Source organism: Chiloscyllium plagiosum, unplaced genomic scaffold (assembly GCF_037043375.1).
Source record: "Chiloscyllium plagiosum isolate Xiang-an unplaced genomic scaffold, Cpla_swu_hap1 HiC_scaffold_19, whole genome shotgun sequence".
Taxonomy (NCBI): domain Eukaryota; kingdom Metazoa; phylum Chordata; class Chondrichthyes; order Orectolobiformes; family Hemiscylliidae; genus Chiloscyllium; species Chiloscyllium plagiosum.
Genome location: NW_028270157.1, coordinates 19,489,427 through 19,506,430, shown reverse-complemented (window position 1 = coordinate 19,506,430; position 17,004 = coordinate 19,489,427). Strand labels below are relative to the sequence as shown.

General features: G+C 41.5%; 1 protein-coding gene across 17 annotated transcripts in view; it reads left to right on the top strand.

Moving 5' to 3' along the window:
• The window catches only part of ppfibp1b (PPFIA binding protein 1b), a 178,955-nt gene that overhangs the window by 145,321 nt on the left and 16,630 nt on the right, over positions 1 to 17,004 (top strand). For all 17 annotated transcript variants that reach the window (XM_087997088.1, XM_043709811.2, XM_043709810.2 and 14 more), the window contains 3 exons: positions 7,406 to 7,544; positions 13,414 to 13,542; positions 14,750 to 14,900. In XM_087997088.1, the coding sequence (XP_087853214.1) occupies positions 7,406 to 7,544; positions 13,414 to 13,542; positions 14,750 to 14,900 (419 nt within the window). The remainder of the gene's footprint in view (positions 1 to 7,405; positions 7,545 to 13,413; positions 13,543 to 14,749; positions 14,901 to 17,004) is intronic.

Genomic DNA, 17,004 nt, shown 5'->3' with positions numbered 1-17,004 from the left:
GCATACGTAAGGCTTAGGATCCAAAATTGGATAAGGTCTTTGAGGATTATAGAAGAAGCTGAAAGTGACCTAAGAAATCAGGAAAGCTGGAAGGGGCCATGACAGGTCTTTTGGCAAATAGGATTAAAGGGAATCTCAATGTATTTTACACATGTATTAGGAGCAAGAGGATATCTAGGGAAAGACTAGGCCCACTCGAGGAAAAAGGGAATTCATGTGTGCAGCCAGAGGAAGTGGGTGATGTCCTCAATGAGTACTTTCCATTGGTATTCACCAAGGAGAAGGACATGGATGATAAGATTTGGGAGGGGTATGTTGATATTGAGAAAGAGGTGGTGTTAGATATCTTGAAAAGCATAAAGGTAGATAAATTCCCAGCGCCTGATGGGATCTATCCCAGGATACTGAGTGAGGCAAGGGAGGAGATTGGGGCATTGGCAGAGAGTTTGTATCCTTTTAAACCACAGGTGAGGTCCCAGAATACTGAGAATAGCCAATGTTGCTCCTTTGTTTGAAGAGGGCAACAGGGATAACCCAGGAAATATAGACTGGGAAGCCTTACACAGTGGTAGAGAAGCTATTGGAAAAGATTCTTGCAGATAGAATTTACTTGCACCTGGAAGAGAATGGGCGTATTAGGGATAATCACCATAGTTTGTGAGAAGATTTGTAGCTCGGGTGCTCGTTGTTGTGGTTCTGTTCACTGAGCTGGGAATTTGTGTTTTCTAGGTGACATCCTCAGTGCTTGGGAGCCTCCTGTGAAGCGCTTCTGTGATGTTTTCTCCGGCATTTATAGTGATTTGTATCTGCCGCCTCCGGTTGTCAGTTCCAGCTGTCCACTGCAGTGGCCGGTATATTGGGTCCAGGTCGATGTGCTTATTGATTGAATCTGTGGATGAGTACCATGCCTCTAGGAATTCCCTGGCTGTTCTCTGTTTAGCTTGTCCTATAATAGTAGTGTTGTCCCAGTCGAGCTCATGTTGCTTGTCATCTGAATGTGTGGCTACTAAGGATAGCTGGTCGTGTCGTTTCGTGGCTAGTTGGTGTTCATGGATGTGGATCGTTAGCTGTCTTCCTGTTTGTCCTATGTAGTGTTTTGTGCAGTCCTTGCATGGGCTTTTGTACACTACATTGGTTTTGCTCATGCTGGGTATCAGGTCATTCGTCCTAGTGAGTTGTTGTCTGACGGTGGCTGTTGGTTTGTGTGCTGTTATGAGTCCTAGTGGTCGCAGTAGTCTGGCTGTCAGTTCAGAAATGTTTTTGATGTGGCTAGTCCTTTGGATTGTGGCATGTCCCCATTCCGTTGTCTTTCCCTTAGGCATCTGTTGATGAAATTGCGGGGGTATCCGTTTTTGGTGAATACATTGTATAGGTGTTCTTCTTCCTCTTTTTGCAGTTCTGGTGTACTGCAGTGTGTTGTGGCCTTTTGAACAGTGTCTTGATGCAATTTCTTTTGTGTGTTGGGATGGTTGCTTTCGTAGTTTAGGACTTGGTCTGTGTGTGTGGCTTTCCTGTATACCTTTGTGGTGAATTCTCCGTTAGGTGTTCTCTGTACCATCACGTCTAGGAATGGGAGTTGGTTGTCCTTTTCTTCCTCTCTAGTGAATCGGATTCCTGTGAGTGTGGCGTTGATGATCCGATGTGTGTTCCCTATTTCTGTGTTTTTAATGACTACAAAGGTAGTCCCAGAGTTTGGGTTGAATTTGCGGTAAGACTGTTTGTTCTAACCTTTGCATTACCGCTTCTGCTATGAGTCCAGAGATGGGTGAGCCCCTGGGTGTGCCGTTGATTTGTTCATATATTTGGCTGTTGACTATGAAGTGTGTTGTGAGGCACAGGTCCAGTAGTTTGAGTATGCCGTCTTTGTTGATAGGTTCCCCGTCTTGTTGTCTGTTCTGTATGTCCAGCAGGTTGGCTATTGTTTCTCTGGCTAGGGTTTTGTCAATAGAGGTGAACAGTGCCGTTACATCGAATGAGACCATGGTTTCTTCCTTGTCTATGTGTATATTTCTGATGATGTCCAAGAATTCCTGTGTTGACTGTATAGAGTGTCTGGATCCACTGATCAGGTGTTTCAGTTTCTGCTGTAGTTCTTTAGCCAGTTTGTGTGATGGTGTCCATGGTAGCGATACTATGGGTCTGAGTGGGATGTCTGGTTTGTGCACTTTAGGTGGTCCATAGAATCTGGGGGTGTTGTTGCTTTCAGGTTTCATTCTTTGTAGGTCAAACCTGGTTATCTGTCTGTTTTTTTTGGAGGTTCCTCAGTGTGTTGTTTATCCTATTGGTGAGCTGTGGGGTGGGGTCAAACTCCCTCTTTTGGTAGGTGTTGGTATCTGCAAGTAGTTGCGCTTTTTGGATGTAGTCTGCTTTGTCCAGAATGACCGTCATTCTGCCTTTGTCTGCTGGTAGTATGATTATGTTCTTATCGTTTTTTAGTGTTTCCCTCTCCTTGGTGTTGAGGTTATGTGTTTGTGCACTTTAGGTAGTCCATAGAATCTGGGAGTGTTGCTGCTTTCAGGTTTCATTCTCTGTAGGTCAAACCTGGTTATCTGTCCGTTTTTTTTGGAGGTTCCTCAGTGTGTTGTTTATCCTATTGGTGAGCTGTGGGGTGGGGTCAAACTCCCTCTTTTGGTAGGTGTTGGTATCTGCAAGTAGTTGTTGCACTTTTTGGACTAGCCACACTACCATACATCAAAAACATTCCTGAACTGACAGCCAGACTACTGCGACCACTAGGACACATAACAGCACACAAACCAACAGCCACTGTCAGACAACAACTCACCAGGACGAATGACCCGATACCCAGCATGAGCAAAGCCAATGTAGTGTACAAACTCCCTTCAAGGACTGCACAAAACACTACATAGGACAAACAGGAAGACAGCTAACGATCCGCATCCATGAACACCAACTAGCCACGAAACGACATGACCAGCTATCCTTAGTAGCCACACACTCAGATGACAAGCAACATGAGTTCGACTGGGACAACACTACTATTATAGGACAAGCCAAACAGAGAACAGCCAGGGAATTCCTAGAGGCATGGCACTCATCCACAGATTCAATCAATAAGCACATCGATCTGGACCCAATATACCGGCCACTGCAGTGGACAGCTGGAACTGACAACCGGAGGCGGCAGATACAAATCACTATAAATGCCGGAGAAAACATCACAAGTGCTTCACAGGAGGCTCCCAAGCACTGAGGATGTCACCTAGACGGGACGAAACGTCTGCAACACAAATTCCCAGCTCGGCGAACAGAACCACAATACTCACCATAATTTATGCAGGGGAGGTCTTGTTTCTCAAACTTGAGGTTTTGAGCAAATAACGTGATTGATGGTCAGGCAGTGGATGTTGTCTACGTGGACTAAAGCATTTGACAAGGTCCTTCATAGTAGGCTGGTATAGAAGATTAAGCCACATGGAATCCAGTGATTTAGTAAATTGGATACTAAATTGGCTTGGTCATAGGTGACAAAGGGTAATTCTGGTGTGTTTTTATTTTGACTGGAAGTCTGATCAGTGCAGGGACCCCTATTGTCTGTAATTTATAAAAATGATTTGAATGAAAAATCGAATGGTCTGATTACTAAGTTTGCAGACGACATGAAAATTGGAGTTGTGGGTAATGAGGATAGTTGTCAAAGAATACAGCAGAATATAGATAGTTTATACAGAACAATCTCGGTTATCCGGACATCAATTATCCAAATTTCAGATTATCCGAACAAGATCTCAAGGTCCCTTAAGATCATCAGTTATCCAAACATTCGGTTTTCCGAACAACATACTCCCCACCCGTCTCGTTTGGATAATTGAAGTTGTTCTGTATCCTCAAGTAATAGTCTATCTCATGTAAAAGTTGACCCTAGTTTTTCACAGATAACAGATCAATGTTTATGAGACAGTGTGCCAGCTGTCATGTCCCGCTCCAGCTTTCCAGTTTGCCGGATGTTCCGCTCTGCTCCAGATCTTCCAGTCCGCTGGCTGTCTCGTTCTGTTCCGGGTTTTCAGAATTACCGTAATTTGTTCATTTATTCATTTGGAAATCAGTTGGGCTTCTGATAATGATATGGTATGAATTTTGACGGGCATGAATTTCGGCCCCTCAAAATTAGTATCCACGTAATAGTTGACTCCATAAATGTAACCTTAAAAAGGAGTCAAAAAATTTGACTATTACTGGATGTTTACGGTAAGTTGGAAAGTTGGGCGAAGAAATAACAGATGGAGTTTAATCCAGACAAGTGTGAGTTAATGCATTTTGGAAAGTCAAATGCAAGAGGAGAGTAAACCATATAGGAGTTGGGATGTCATGTTGCAGCTGTACAAGATGTTAGTGAGGCCTCTTTTGGAGTACTGTGTACAGTTCTGGCCACCTTACTATAGGAAGCATATTACTAAATTAGAAAGAGAAGAGACAAAGTTTACCAGGACTTTGCTGTGACAGGATAGGCTGGAACTTTTTTCCCTAAAGCATAGGAGGTTGTAGGTACTCTTAGATATTTATAAAATCATGAGGGGCATTGATACGGGAATAACCAATGTCCTTTTCCTAGTGTGGGGGGATGTTCAAATTTAGGGTGCATTTAGGGTAAGGTAAGAGGAGAAAGATTTAAAAGGGACCTGAGGAGTAACCTTGTCCATAGAAGGTGGTTCGTATGTGGAATGAACTGCCGGAGGAAGTGGTGGATGGAGGGTACAGTTACACATTCCAAAGACATTTGGACAGATACATGAATAGGAAGGTTTTAGAAAGATATGGACTAAATGCAGGCAAAAGGGACTACTTTAGTTTTGGAAACCTGGTCAGCATGGACAAGGGTCTGTTTCCATGCTATATAACTCTATGGCAGGACCGTTAGAAGCAGAGTTTTCGTAAGAGCATTGAAGGCTGAGAAGCAACCTGTTAGAAGTATAGCAAACTTTGTTTTAACCAGCACCTTGTGAACCGGCACGCGATAAACTTCACACTGGACGTTTACTATATTATCGCGATCTTTGCAATGTCGAAGTGGTCATTTGAGGTTGTGAGTGAGAAGGCTCTCTGCTGATAAATCTTATTTAAGGCAAAATTACATTATTATTTAAGTGGTTCGTGCTGTCAATAAAGTATTAGTGATGTGCATACTCCTTCATTACATTTCTATTATTTAGTGTGTGTTTTTAAGTCTCCTGGTCAACTGGAATATTTAATTAACCAGCACCCTCCTGATCCCATAGGTGCAAGTGAATAAAACATTTGCTATATATAAAATTGAGAGGTATGTATTGGAGGCTTTTTTTCCCCAGGTGGAAATATCAAATATTTGGCCGGGGGGTGGGGGGGGGTCACAGGTCTAAGGTGAGAGGGAAAATGTTTAAATGAGATAGAGTCATAGAGATGTACAGCATGGAAACAGACCCTTCAGTCCAACCCGTCCATGCCGACCAGATATCTCAACCCAATCTAGTCCCACCTGCCAGCGCCCGGCCCATATCCCTCCAAACCCTTCCTATTCATTTACCCATCCAAATGCCTCTTAAATGTTGCACTTGTACCAGCTTCCACCACATTCTCTGGCAGCTCATTCCATACACGTACCACCCTCTGCGTGAAAACGTTGCCCCTTAGGTCCCTTTTATATCTTCCCCTCTCACTCTAAACCTATGCCCTCTAGTTCTGGACTCCCTGACCCCAGGGAAAAGACTTTGTCTATTTATCCTATCCATGCCCCTAATAATTTTGTAAACCTCTAGAAGGTCACCCCTCAGCCTCCAACGCTCCAGGGAAAACAGAGCCTATTCAGCCTCTCCCTGTAGCTCAGATCCTCCAACCCTGGCAACATCCTTGTAAATCTTTTCTGAACCCTTTCAAGTTTCACAACATTTTTCTGATAGGAAGGAGACCAGAATTGCACACAATATTCCAACAGTGGCCTAACCAGTGTCCTGTACAGCCGCAACATGACCTCCCCATTCCTGTACTCAATACTCTGGCCAATAAAGGAAAGCATACCAAACGCCTTCTTAACTATCCTATCTACCTGCAACTCCACTTTCAAGGAGCTATGAACCCGCACTCCAAGGTCTCTTCTTGTTCAGAAACACTCCCTAGGACCTTACCATTAAGTGTATAAATCCTGCTAAGATTTACTTTCCCAAAATGCAGCACCTCGCATTTATCTGAATTAAACTCCATGTGTGAGGTCCCTGGAATGTTCTGCCAGGGAAGGTAGTAGAGACAATGGCAATGTTTAACAAGCATGAACAAGGAGGGAATAGAGAGAATGGACCTTGTGCATGCAGAGGAGATTAATTTAGAATGACATCACGGTCAGTACAGACGTGGTAGGCGGAAGGGCTCTTTCTATGTTTGATATACAATGATTCATCAAACGCTTGGTCAACTGCTGCTTCGTTGTCAAGAGGCACCATTGCCTCCAGAGAGAGGGAAGATCATGAACAGTGACAGTCATGCCTTGAAATTGCTTGGCTACCACATTTTCCTTGTCAACCTGAACTTTCTGCTATATGATTTCTTACTAATGGACAGCACTATACTCACCACGTTACTGAGTAAAGTTGGAGTAATGGCCATTCGTTAACTAGTTTAAAGACTAAACCATCTGTTAAAGGAGCAAGGGCATCCTTTGTTATGTGAATTATTTTTCCAATGTATAATTTTCATGGATATTAAAATTGTCAAATGAAAAATGCATTTTAAGGTATAGTTGTTAGTCACGTGTTGGTTTGGCTCTGCTGAGTGTGATAAATATCAAAAACGGGAACAGCTGATCTCAGTCCATAATGGTAAGGCATTTGCAGATACAACTTCTGATAATCTAGGCAGATCATTCAGAAGTTGATGATTTAAGTGAATTGAAGCATTTTTACTTTCAAGTAAAATAATCCAAAAGAGAATTTTTCACCCATTTATCTGTGAAAATATACCATAATGCAAAATGTATATAAATGTTTTGGGGCATGAAATGTTTTGGGATTTTAGCATATTTTATGAGCCTTCCCAGAATCTCTGCCTTAATCGTTGTTACTAGCAAATTCTTGGTATTTGCAAGATTGACCCTTAAAGATGCTTCATTGCTTGGGCTGGATACCAAGCACTATCTGTTTCTCAGTTTGTGCCCAGTATCAGAAGGTGGCAGCTCCACTTTCAAAACCAGGTACCTTATGGTAAGTTTTATTTGTTAATGTTAGACACACGCTGTGGATTTGAGGATAAAGTCATGCCCAAGGTTTAACTCAAGAGAGTTCCTGTTACATTTAAGATTCTATAGATTTTGGCCTTGTTTCCCCAAGGATTTTTTTTTTATCCTTAAACCAAAGTCCATTTCACTGAATTGGATTAGGACATAAGCTAACTTTAATTAAATTTTCTTTTGAAAATGTAGCAGAGACGGAGAGAGAATTGGAGCGTGTGGATAGTGCTGGTCTCCCACTGCGTGCAGCAGAGGCTGACAGTTGTCAGCTATTTCCAACTTCCCCAGAATTGAAAAAGAAATCAAAAGGAATTAAAAGATTGTTTGGAAAGTAAGTTATTTTTCTCAATGCTAAACTTTTGGCATGTAAAACGTTTGGGTTAATTTAGAGTTTTATGTAGGAAGGAAGAAGAAAAATTTATTGCAATTTTTAATGGGCCTTCCTTAAGCTAAGATTTCTGAATTGCATCGAGTTCATTTTTAGCTCTCGCGCTATTAGCACTGCAAATTATCTGCTTCAAATTTATCAGAAGTAACTTGGAATAGTCTTTAAATTTGCTTCTGTGAATTCATTTCCAAAAGCTGAATGATGTGTAATTTATTTCAAAGTTGCTGGTGTTCTTTGACAGCTGGTATATTCTTGTGAGTTGATGTAAAATTTTTTTGCACACCTTCGTGCCTTTGTGTGCAAAAAAAAATGTCTATTACATTATTGTAAACCTACTGAGCAGTGAGATGTACCGAATGAATACTGAACAAAATTAATTTAATATGAATTTTGACATTAAAAGTCACAGTTTTGCAGCACCAAGGTTGATAGTTTGGAGGAAAATGTTACAAAGACGAGGGCACAGAGAAAATTCTCTTCATACAGCACCTTAAAAATTGCTGGGGGCAAGAGGAGCTGCCTCAAGTCTTTCACAGAGCCGTAATCGAAGAGATAATGGGAGCAGTTGCAAAATATTTATTCTAGGGTTTTCCAGACAGCCTTAAAGGAAAAGGGAGTTGCAGCAACAGATAGTTTAAAAGTAGAATTTCAGTTCATTTGGTCCAAGAGGCTGAAAGACCACAGCCATCACTGTGTGGTGGATTGGGAAAGCAGGGAGAGAATGAACATTTATAAAATACTTCATGACACAAAATGTGTTGTTGAGTCCAACAAGTATATATTGATGTTTATATACCGGATGAACCTTTTCCCACCCCTTAATTTAATCCTATTGTCTCTAAAATTATTGATTATGGAGAGACAGGAGACCATTAGAATGCTAAAGAATTGAAGTTTCTATTACAATGTTGAGTTTCAGTATATTGAGGGGAGCAAACAACCAACATTATATACATGTGGAACTCACCAGCCTCTATCATATAAATGATTATCTGGTCAGATGGCATGTTGAGATTGTGAATGTTATGGTTCACACTGAGACAAAGACTGGGCAGAAAGAACTCCATAGTTAAATTGCTCTAGTCAGGAGCAGGGCTTTGTGACAGGGCTGATGGTGATGAATTTGGCCTTCTCAGTATATATGTAAAGAATGTGTAGCTCATTGTCTCAGGATATCAGAAGAGCAGACTTATACAAAAGTGATCAAGCAAGTTAGACGTGAAAGCTGACTCAATTCTGTAGATGATTTCACAAAGGGATAGTATTCAGGTGATTGATAGCTGGGATCCAAGGAATGATTGCATTGAGGTATTGGTGGGAGCTAGATGTTAAGCTAGTGTTGGAATGATCTGTTAAAAGTGGAACCGCCTGAGGGTAGTGCCATTGAGCTGGATGAAGGGGGCAAGACAAAAGCAAAATTCTAAAAATCAGAAACAAAAACAAAAAATGCTGAAAACGCTTGTCTGGTAACATCTGTGACCAGAAGCAGAATTTCATACCTGGAGCCTTGCATCAGAACGAAGAAAAGTTACAAATGTAACAGATTTTGAATTTTCCTTATTTTTTTAAAAAAGATTTTAAGCATCAGTATTTAGCTTTTACCTTCCTTCCTTTGCCCATAATAATGGGGCTGCCCCTACATAGTTTCACTATTATTAATGCGGGCAAGTAGTTGGGGGAGGAGGATGTAGCTCCTCATTTGAAAGTCTGCAGGATGCTTTTCGTGGTTTTCATTCAGACACCATACATTTACTAAGACAGGGACCAGAACCTGATCAGAGATATTCAAATTGAGAGAGTCAAGAGGTGGTGGGTTTGAGTCTCATTCCAATACTTGAGCACAGAAGTTGAGGCTGGGCCTGTAGTATTGAGGGAGTCTGTCAAACAAACCATCTTTTCTATTAAACTGAAAGCTGTCTACTCTGGATGTAAAAGATCCCATGACCCAATGTTTAAAAGATAATTCTCCCCAGTGCCTTGGCCAATTTCTTTCATCTCAAATCCTGAAGTCATGAATGCAAGTTATTTTCAAAATGTTCTGAAGGCCTTAAGGAGCTAACCCGAAAGGTTTGGAAATAAGGTGACAGTTTTAGGTATTTTAAATCAACCTTTTCAGAAATATCCTAATTGCCATTGAACTGAGTGGTTTGCGTAGGACATTTGAGGGCAGTTAAGAGTCAACCACATCACTCCTGGGCCTGGAATCATGGCCAGACCAGGCAAATATGATAGACTTCCTTCCCTGAAGGACATGAGTGAATCAATAATAAGTTGGAAGCTTTGTGATCACTGTTACTGAAATCTGCTTTCAATGCTAGATTTAATTAATTAAATTTAAATTCTGCCGGCTGGTATGGTGGGATTTGAAACCAAGTTGCCAGACCATTAAACTTGCTCCCTGGCTTACTGGTCAAATGTCATTACCACAACATCACCATTTCCCCAGTTTGCTGAAATGGTGAGCATGAGTGGTTTTGAAAAGGGATAGTACCTGAGAAGTGGAAACTATAAAAATTTATTGTATGTTGTTTGGGAATGTTAAATTGAGGTAAAGTTGATTTCGGTTCCAGTTCTGTGGACATGCCTGACTTTGAGAGGTCAGAAGGTCACTTTGGAATAGGGAGGTTGGCTTGATTGGTTCGATTTGGGTAGCGGAGTTGAGGGAAATTTAAATAGGGAGTGTGGCTTTAGGAAGGGGCACAAGGGGTAATTCAGTTTGTCAGTCATGATGTAGTCAATGACAACAAGATTGTAGTTGATGAGGCCTTGTTCCTTATTGAGTGAATACCTAGGGAAGAAGTGTCTACTTCAACGCCAGGAGCATTGGAAAAAGGTGGGTGAACTTGCAGCATGGGTTGGTACCTGGGACTTCGATGTTGTGACCATTTCAGACATCTGGACAGAAATGGTTATTGCAGGTTCCAGGATTTAGATGTTTCAGTAAGAGCAGAGATGATGGTAAAAGAGGGGGAAGTGTGACATTGTTAGTCAAGGTCAGTTTTACGGTGGCAGAAAGGACATTTGAGGACTCTGGCTGAAGTTAGAAACAGGAAAGGAGAGGTCACCCTGTTGGGAGTTTTCTATAAGCCTCTGAATAGTTTGAGATGTCGAGGAAAGCATAACACAGATAATTCTGGATAGGAGTGAGAGTAACAGTGTAGTTGTTATGGGGGCTTTAACTTTGCAAATATTGACTGGAAATATTATAGTTCAACTACTTTAGATGTGTCAGTTTTTGTTCAATGTGAACAGATTGCTTTCCTGACACAGTATGTAGACAAGCCAACAAGAGGCAAGGCCGCATTGGATTTGGTTCTGGATGATGAATCAGGCCAGGTGTTAGATTTGGAGGTAGGTGAGCACATCGGTGATAGTGACCACAATTCGGTTATGTTTACTTTAACAATGGAAAGGGATAGGTATATACCACAGGGCAAGAGTTATAGCTGGGAGAAAGGCAATTATGATGGGGATGGGGACAATAGAAATGTGGAGCTTATTAAAGGAACAGCTACTGTGTCCTTGATAAGTATATACCTATCAGGCAGGGAGGAAGTGGTTGAGCGAGTAAGCCATGGTTTACTAAGGAAGTTGAATCCCTGTCAAGAGGAAGAAAAAGGCTTGTGTTAGGATGAGATGTGTAGGCTTAGTTAGGGCGCGCGAGAGTTACAGGTTAGCCAGGAAAGGCCGAAAGAGCTAAGAAAATCCAGGAGGGGGCATGAGTCGTTGGCAGATCGGATCAAGGAAAGCCTTCAAACTTTCTACAGGGTATATCAAGAATAAAAGAATGACCAGAGAAAGATTAGGGCCAATCAGGGATTGTAGTGGGAAGTTGTGCATGGAGTCTGAAGAGATGGGGGAAGGGCTAAATGAAATTTTTTGTCAGTATTCACATGGGAAAAAGACAATGTTGTCAAGGGTATTACTGAGATACCTGACCAGACGTCATTGAGGTTCACGAGGAGGTGTTAGCGATTCTAGGAAATGTGAAAATAAGTACCCTAGGCTGGATGGAATTTAACCTATGATTCTCTGGGAAGCAAGGGAGGGGAATGCGAGCCTTTGATTTGATCTTTATGTCGTCATTGTCTACAGGAATAGTACCAGAAGACTACGGATAGCAAATGTTGTCCCCTTGTTCTAGAAGAGGAGTAGAGACAACCCTGGAAATTATACATCAGTGAGCCTTGCTTCGGTTGTGGGTAAAGGTTATAAAAGACAGGATTTATTATCATCTAGAGAGGAATAAGTTGATGGGTTTTGTGAAGTGTAGGTCGTGCCTCACAAACCTTATTGAGTTCTTTGAGAAAGTGACCAAACAGGTAGATGAGGATAAGGTAGTTGATGTGGTGTGTATGGATTATAGTAAGGTGTTTGATAAGGTTCTCCATGGTAGGCCAATGCACAAAATATAGTTGCATGGGATTGAGGGTGATTTAGCGGTTTAGATCAGAAATCGGCTAGCTGAAAGAAGACAGAGGGTGGTCATTGATGGGAAATGTTCATCCTGGAGTTCAGTTACTGGTGGTGTACCACATGGATCTGTTTTGGGGCCACCGATGTTGGTCCATTTTTATAAATGGTCTAGAGGAGGGCATAGAAGTTTGGGTTAGTAAATTTGCAGATGACAGTAAGGTCAGTGGAGTTGTGGAAAGCGCTGAAGGATGTTGCAGGTTACAGAGGGACATAGATAAGCTGCAGAGCTGGGCTGAGAGGTGGCAAATAGAGTTTAATGCGGATTCTTGGTACTGTAGATGAGCAGAGAGATCTCTGTGTCCGTGTATATAGATCCCTGAAAGTTGCCACCCAGGTTGATTGGATTGTTCAGAAGGTATACGGCTGTGCTAACTTTTATTGGTAGAGGGATTGTGTTTCAGAGCCACGAGGTCATACTGCAGCTGTACAAAACTCTGGTGCAGCCACATTTGGAGTATTGCATACAGTTCTGGTCACCACTTTATAGGAAGGATGTTGAAGCTTTGAAAAGGGTGCAGAGGAGATTTACCAGGATGTTGCCTGGTATGGAGGGAAGGTCTTATGGGGAAAGGCTGAGGGACTTGAGGCTATTTTCATTAGAGAGAAGAAGGTTAAGAGGTCACTTAATTGAGACATATTATCAGAGGGTTACATAGGGTGGACAGTGAGAGCCATTTTTCTTGGATGGTGATGGCGAGCATGAGGGGAACACAGCTTTAAGTTGAGGGGTCATAGAGATAGGACAGATGTCAGAGGTAGTTTCGCTACTCAGAGTATGGAACGCACTGCTTGCAACTGTAGTAGACTTGCCAACTTTAAGGGCATTTAAATAGTCATTGGATAAACATATGGATGAAAATGGAATAATCGTGGCACAGTGGTTAGCACTGCTGCCTCACAGCGCCAGAAACCCGGGTTCAATTCCCGCATCAGGCGACTGACTGTGTGGAGTTTGCACATTCTCCCCATGTCTGCGTGGGTTTTCTCCAGGTCCAAAAAGTGCAGGTTAGGTGAATTGGCCATGCTAAATTGCCCGTAGTGTTAAATGAAGGGGTAAATGTAGGGGAATGGGTCTGGGTGGGTTGCGCTTCGGCGGGTCGGTGTGGACTTGTTGGGCCGAAGGGCCTGTTTCCATACTAAGTAATCTAATCTAATCTAATCTAGATTGGCTTCAGATTGGCTCCACAGGTCGGTGCAACATTTAGGGCTGAAGGGCCTGGCCTGTGCTGTGCTGTAATGTTCTATGTTCTATGATTTGGTGGCAAAGTGAAAGGTGACAATGGTAGACTGGACTTTGGGTAACCTGGATTGAACGCTTTTGGGTTTTTGTTTACAGGCTTAAAAGAAGTCAGTCAACCACCTTTACTCCTGATGATGTGACTGATTCAGATTTCAAGAGAGGTGGAACCAGAAGTACATCAGGTCCCAAACTTGGCTGGTCCCGGGATCTGCAGAATACTAAAACGTATGATACATTAGTGTTTACATTTCAAAATGTAATGAATGTGTTGGTTTGTGTGTTAACCTTTAGTCTGACTGACATCTACAATTCAAGGACGTGACAGACCTACGCAATTTTGTAATGAGATAATGTAACATAAGACTGAAACCTAACATAGCTAGCAAATTTATTAACTTAATCTACTTAAAAATACAATCTAATGAGCAAATCTACTAACTTCAACGACTTCGTGCATATGCAAACTCACTGCCTTTCAGCTCATCAGTGACTGCTTACTGTCGCACTTGGCGTTCTTTCTCACTTTCCGTGACCCGGGTCTTTCAAACTCCAGTTCGATGGTGATAGTCTAATGAGTACATCAAAATCCCCGATAGTAATACTATTCTGAGTCTAATATTACATGCTGTATCACCATTTCTTAGTACTTTCAGTCTGTTCCCCATTCCCCATTCCAGGCAAGGTCACCATAGTTACCTTCCAGCCAAAACAGGTGGTTTTTGCACCAGATCCACTTGTCATGTAGTATTCCACTGTCTTTAATTTCTCATTGTCATGTCTGGTTAACCATGAATGATCTAGTTTGATGATTTTTTTTTAAGCTCAACATGACAAGCCTTGAGAACTAGGAGGCGACTATGTGATCCATTGAGCCTATTCGGCCATTCAGTAAGAGCTTAGTTGACCTTGGTCTTAACACCATTCTTTCCTATTTCTCTACATCCTTTAGAAGAACAAAGAAACTATTAACCTTGACCTTGAATATATTCAACTGAGCAATCATACCCCTCTAGGATATAATGCTTGCATACCGACTGTAGAGCGTAAGGAAAAGAAATTTGAAATTCCTACGCAATTATTTTACTTAGTATTAATAGAAACTGCAAACATAAGAAGAATGACAAGCAAAGATGAAGTAATTTATTTGGCAGGGGCAGAAAAGAGAAAAAAGTAGACATGATGGCAATGTTCATGGAGGAGGAATACAAGCTATAAAAAGAATGTTTTAATCAGTCAGTATGCTTGGAATGTAAAGGGTAGATAATGGCCGAGTTACTGGTTACATCTTCTGTAAACATTCCGAAGTATAAAATGAGAAAACCATGAGCTAGGGTTGGATGGGAGCAATTAGAGAGCTTACTGTAATTGTGCCGTATCTTGTGTTCTAAATAAAATTCATCACTAATTCATGATGAATGTAATTTTTCTGTAGTGATCTGGATGCTCCATTTGCAAAGTGGACCAGAGAGCAAGTGTGTAACTGGCTGGATGACCAAGGATTAGGCATGTACATAAGTGGTTCCAAATCCTGGATCACTTCAGGCCAGACTTTGCTGCATGCATCTCAACAGGACCTGGAAAGGGTGAGTCAAATTACAACAACTTCTATTCACTGGTACCTTTAAAGTAGTAAAGTATTTTAACGCATTTCACAGCAGTGTAATATGACTCCAAACCAATTCTAGAGCCAGTAAATGACATTAGGACATGTGATTCAAAGAATGGTTAAAGGAGGAGAGAGAAGTTTCAGGATGGAGTTCCAGAGATTAGGTGTCAAGACACCTGGAAGTGTGGCCATCAGTTGAGCTAAAAGGAATGAGGCAGACGTCACCTGGGTGGTGTTTGTGTTTTTGATTTTCTATTAATACAACATATATTTACAACTGATATAGCATGTTATCAATAGGCTAACTGATTTGTCCTGCACTCCAGCCAGGGAAGCACTAAAATAGATTTACAACTTTACCAACCAGGATGGACAAATGCAAGCAGACAGTGTAATTTCTTGTCTGAGATGAGATTTAACCATTCTTTGAATGCTCCATGTCTGAATGTGTGATTAATGTGATTGGCAGAGCTGCTTGTATTTCTACTGAGTTGATTAAAGTCTAGCAACAGATCATTTTTGGTAGTACAGAACTCTGGTATTACTGAAGAAGGATATACTTTGTCATTTTTTTTTCATTTTCACTCATCAGAAAATTCGCAAGAATACTTAAGAGGAAACTAACATTTTATACAATGGGATGCAAGTGTTTGCTTGACAAGTAAATTCTGATTGAAGTTTATCCATGTAGAATACATTTGTAAGGTGACTGACAGTTAATTGCTAGGCTTCCTTTAAATTTTAAACCATGCAGGTTGACTCTCATTCATCAAGGTCCTGACAAGTTGATCTGTAATTGACTCACATTTTGTGGAGTTGAAACTGACCCCATGCAAGCACATATTCTTTCTGTCAGCAAAGATCAGGGCTACTTTTATTAATACTTGCAGCTTCCCATATAAGAAAGTGTGCCACACAATTTTACTGACACTCCTGAGTTGGTTGTCAGTGAATTTTTTCGATACTCAGGATTATCAAGCAAATATCATTTAATTACATAATTGCATCTGATGCTGGACACTGCAAGTTTTGCAAGTGCTGCCTTATTGGGTACAGTCTGTACCTAGTGAACTGCTGAACAGATATGCTTTGGGATGTGCAGCTTGCATACTAGGCATCATACTGACATTTGAGTTTCACGTGTCACAATACTTGTGCGATGAGCAAAACATCTTTTCAGGCTTGACTCCCAATATCTTGTTAGTGGTGAACACCACTCATCTTCCTACAATATAGTAGCAACTTGAAATAGTTTGCCTATTAATCAATCTTGGATTACCTCGGAAGATTATGTCAGTCATTTTACAGGACTGAAAGTGACAGCCTTATGACCATTACTTAGTTTGTGTGATATGCATGAGAAATTATCTGATTACAGTAGCCACTATCCCCTGTGATGTCTTTGATACATCCCATTTCTGCATGAGCTTGCAATTGCTGGAAAATCCCGAGTATCATTTAGATGTGAACATGGGAGGTATGCATAGTACGTTTGCGGATGACACCAAGTTAGAGGTGTAGTGGACAGCAATGAAGGTTACCTCAGAGTAGACGGGGACCTTGATCAGATGGGCAAATGGGCCAAGGAATGGAAGAAGGAGATGAATTTAGATAAATGTGTGGTGCAGAATTTTGGAAACTCAAATCAGAGCTGGACTTGTACACTTAATGGTAAGGTACTGGGTACTGTTGCTGAACAGAGACATTGCAGTGAAGGTTCATCGTTCCTTGAAAGGGAAGTCACAGGTAGACCGAATAGTGAAAAAGGCATTTGAAATACTTTCATTTATTGGTTAATGCATTGAATATAGCAGATCATGTCGTGGCTGTACAGGATGTTGGTTAAGCTACTTTTGCAATACTGTGTTCGATTCTTGTCTTTCTGCTCTAGGAAGGATGTTGTTAAACTTGAAAGGGCTGGAGGGTTTGAGCTACAGGGAGAGGCTGAATAGAAACATAGAAAAATACAGCGCAGTACAGGCCCTTTGGCCCTCGATGTTGCGCCGATCCAAGCCCACCTAACCTATACTAGCCCACTATCCTCCATATGCCTATCCAATGCCCGTTTAAATGCCCATAAA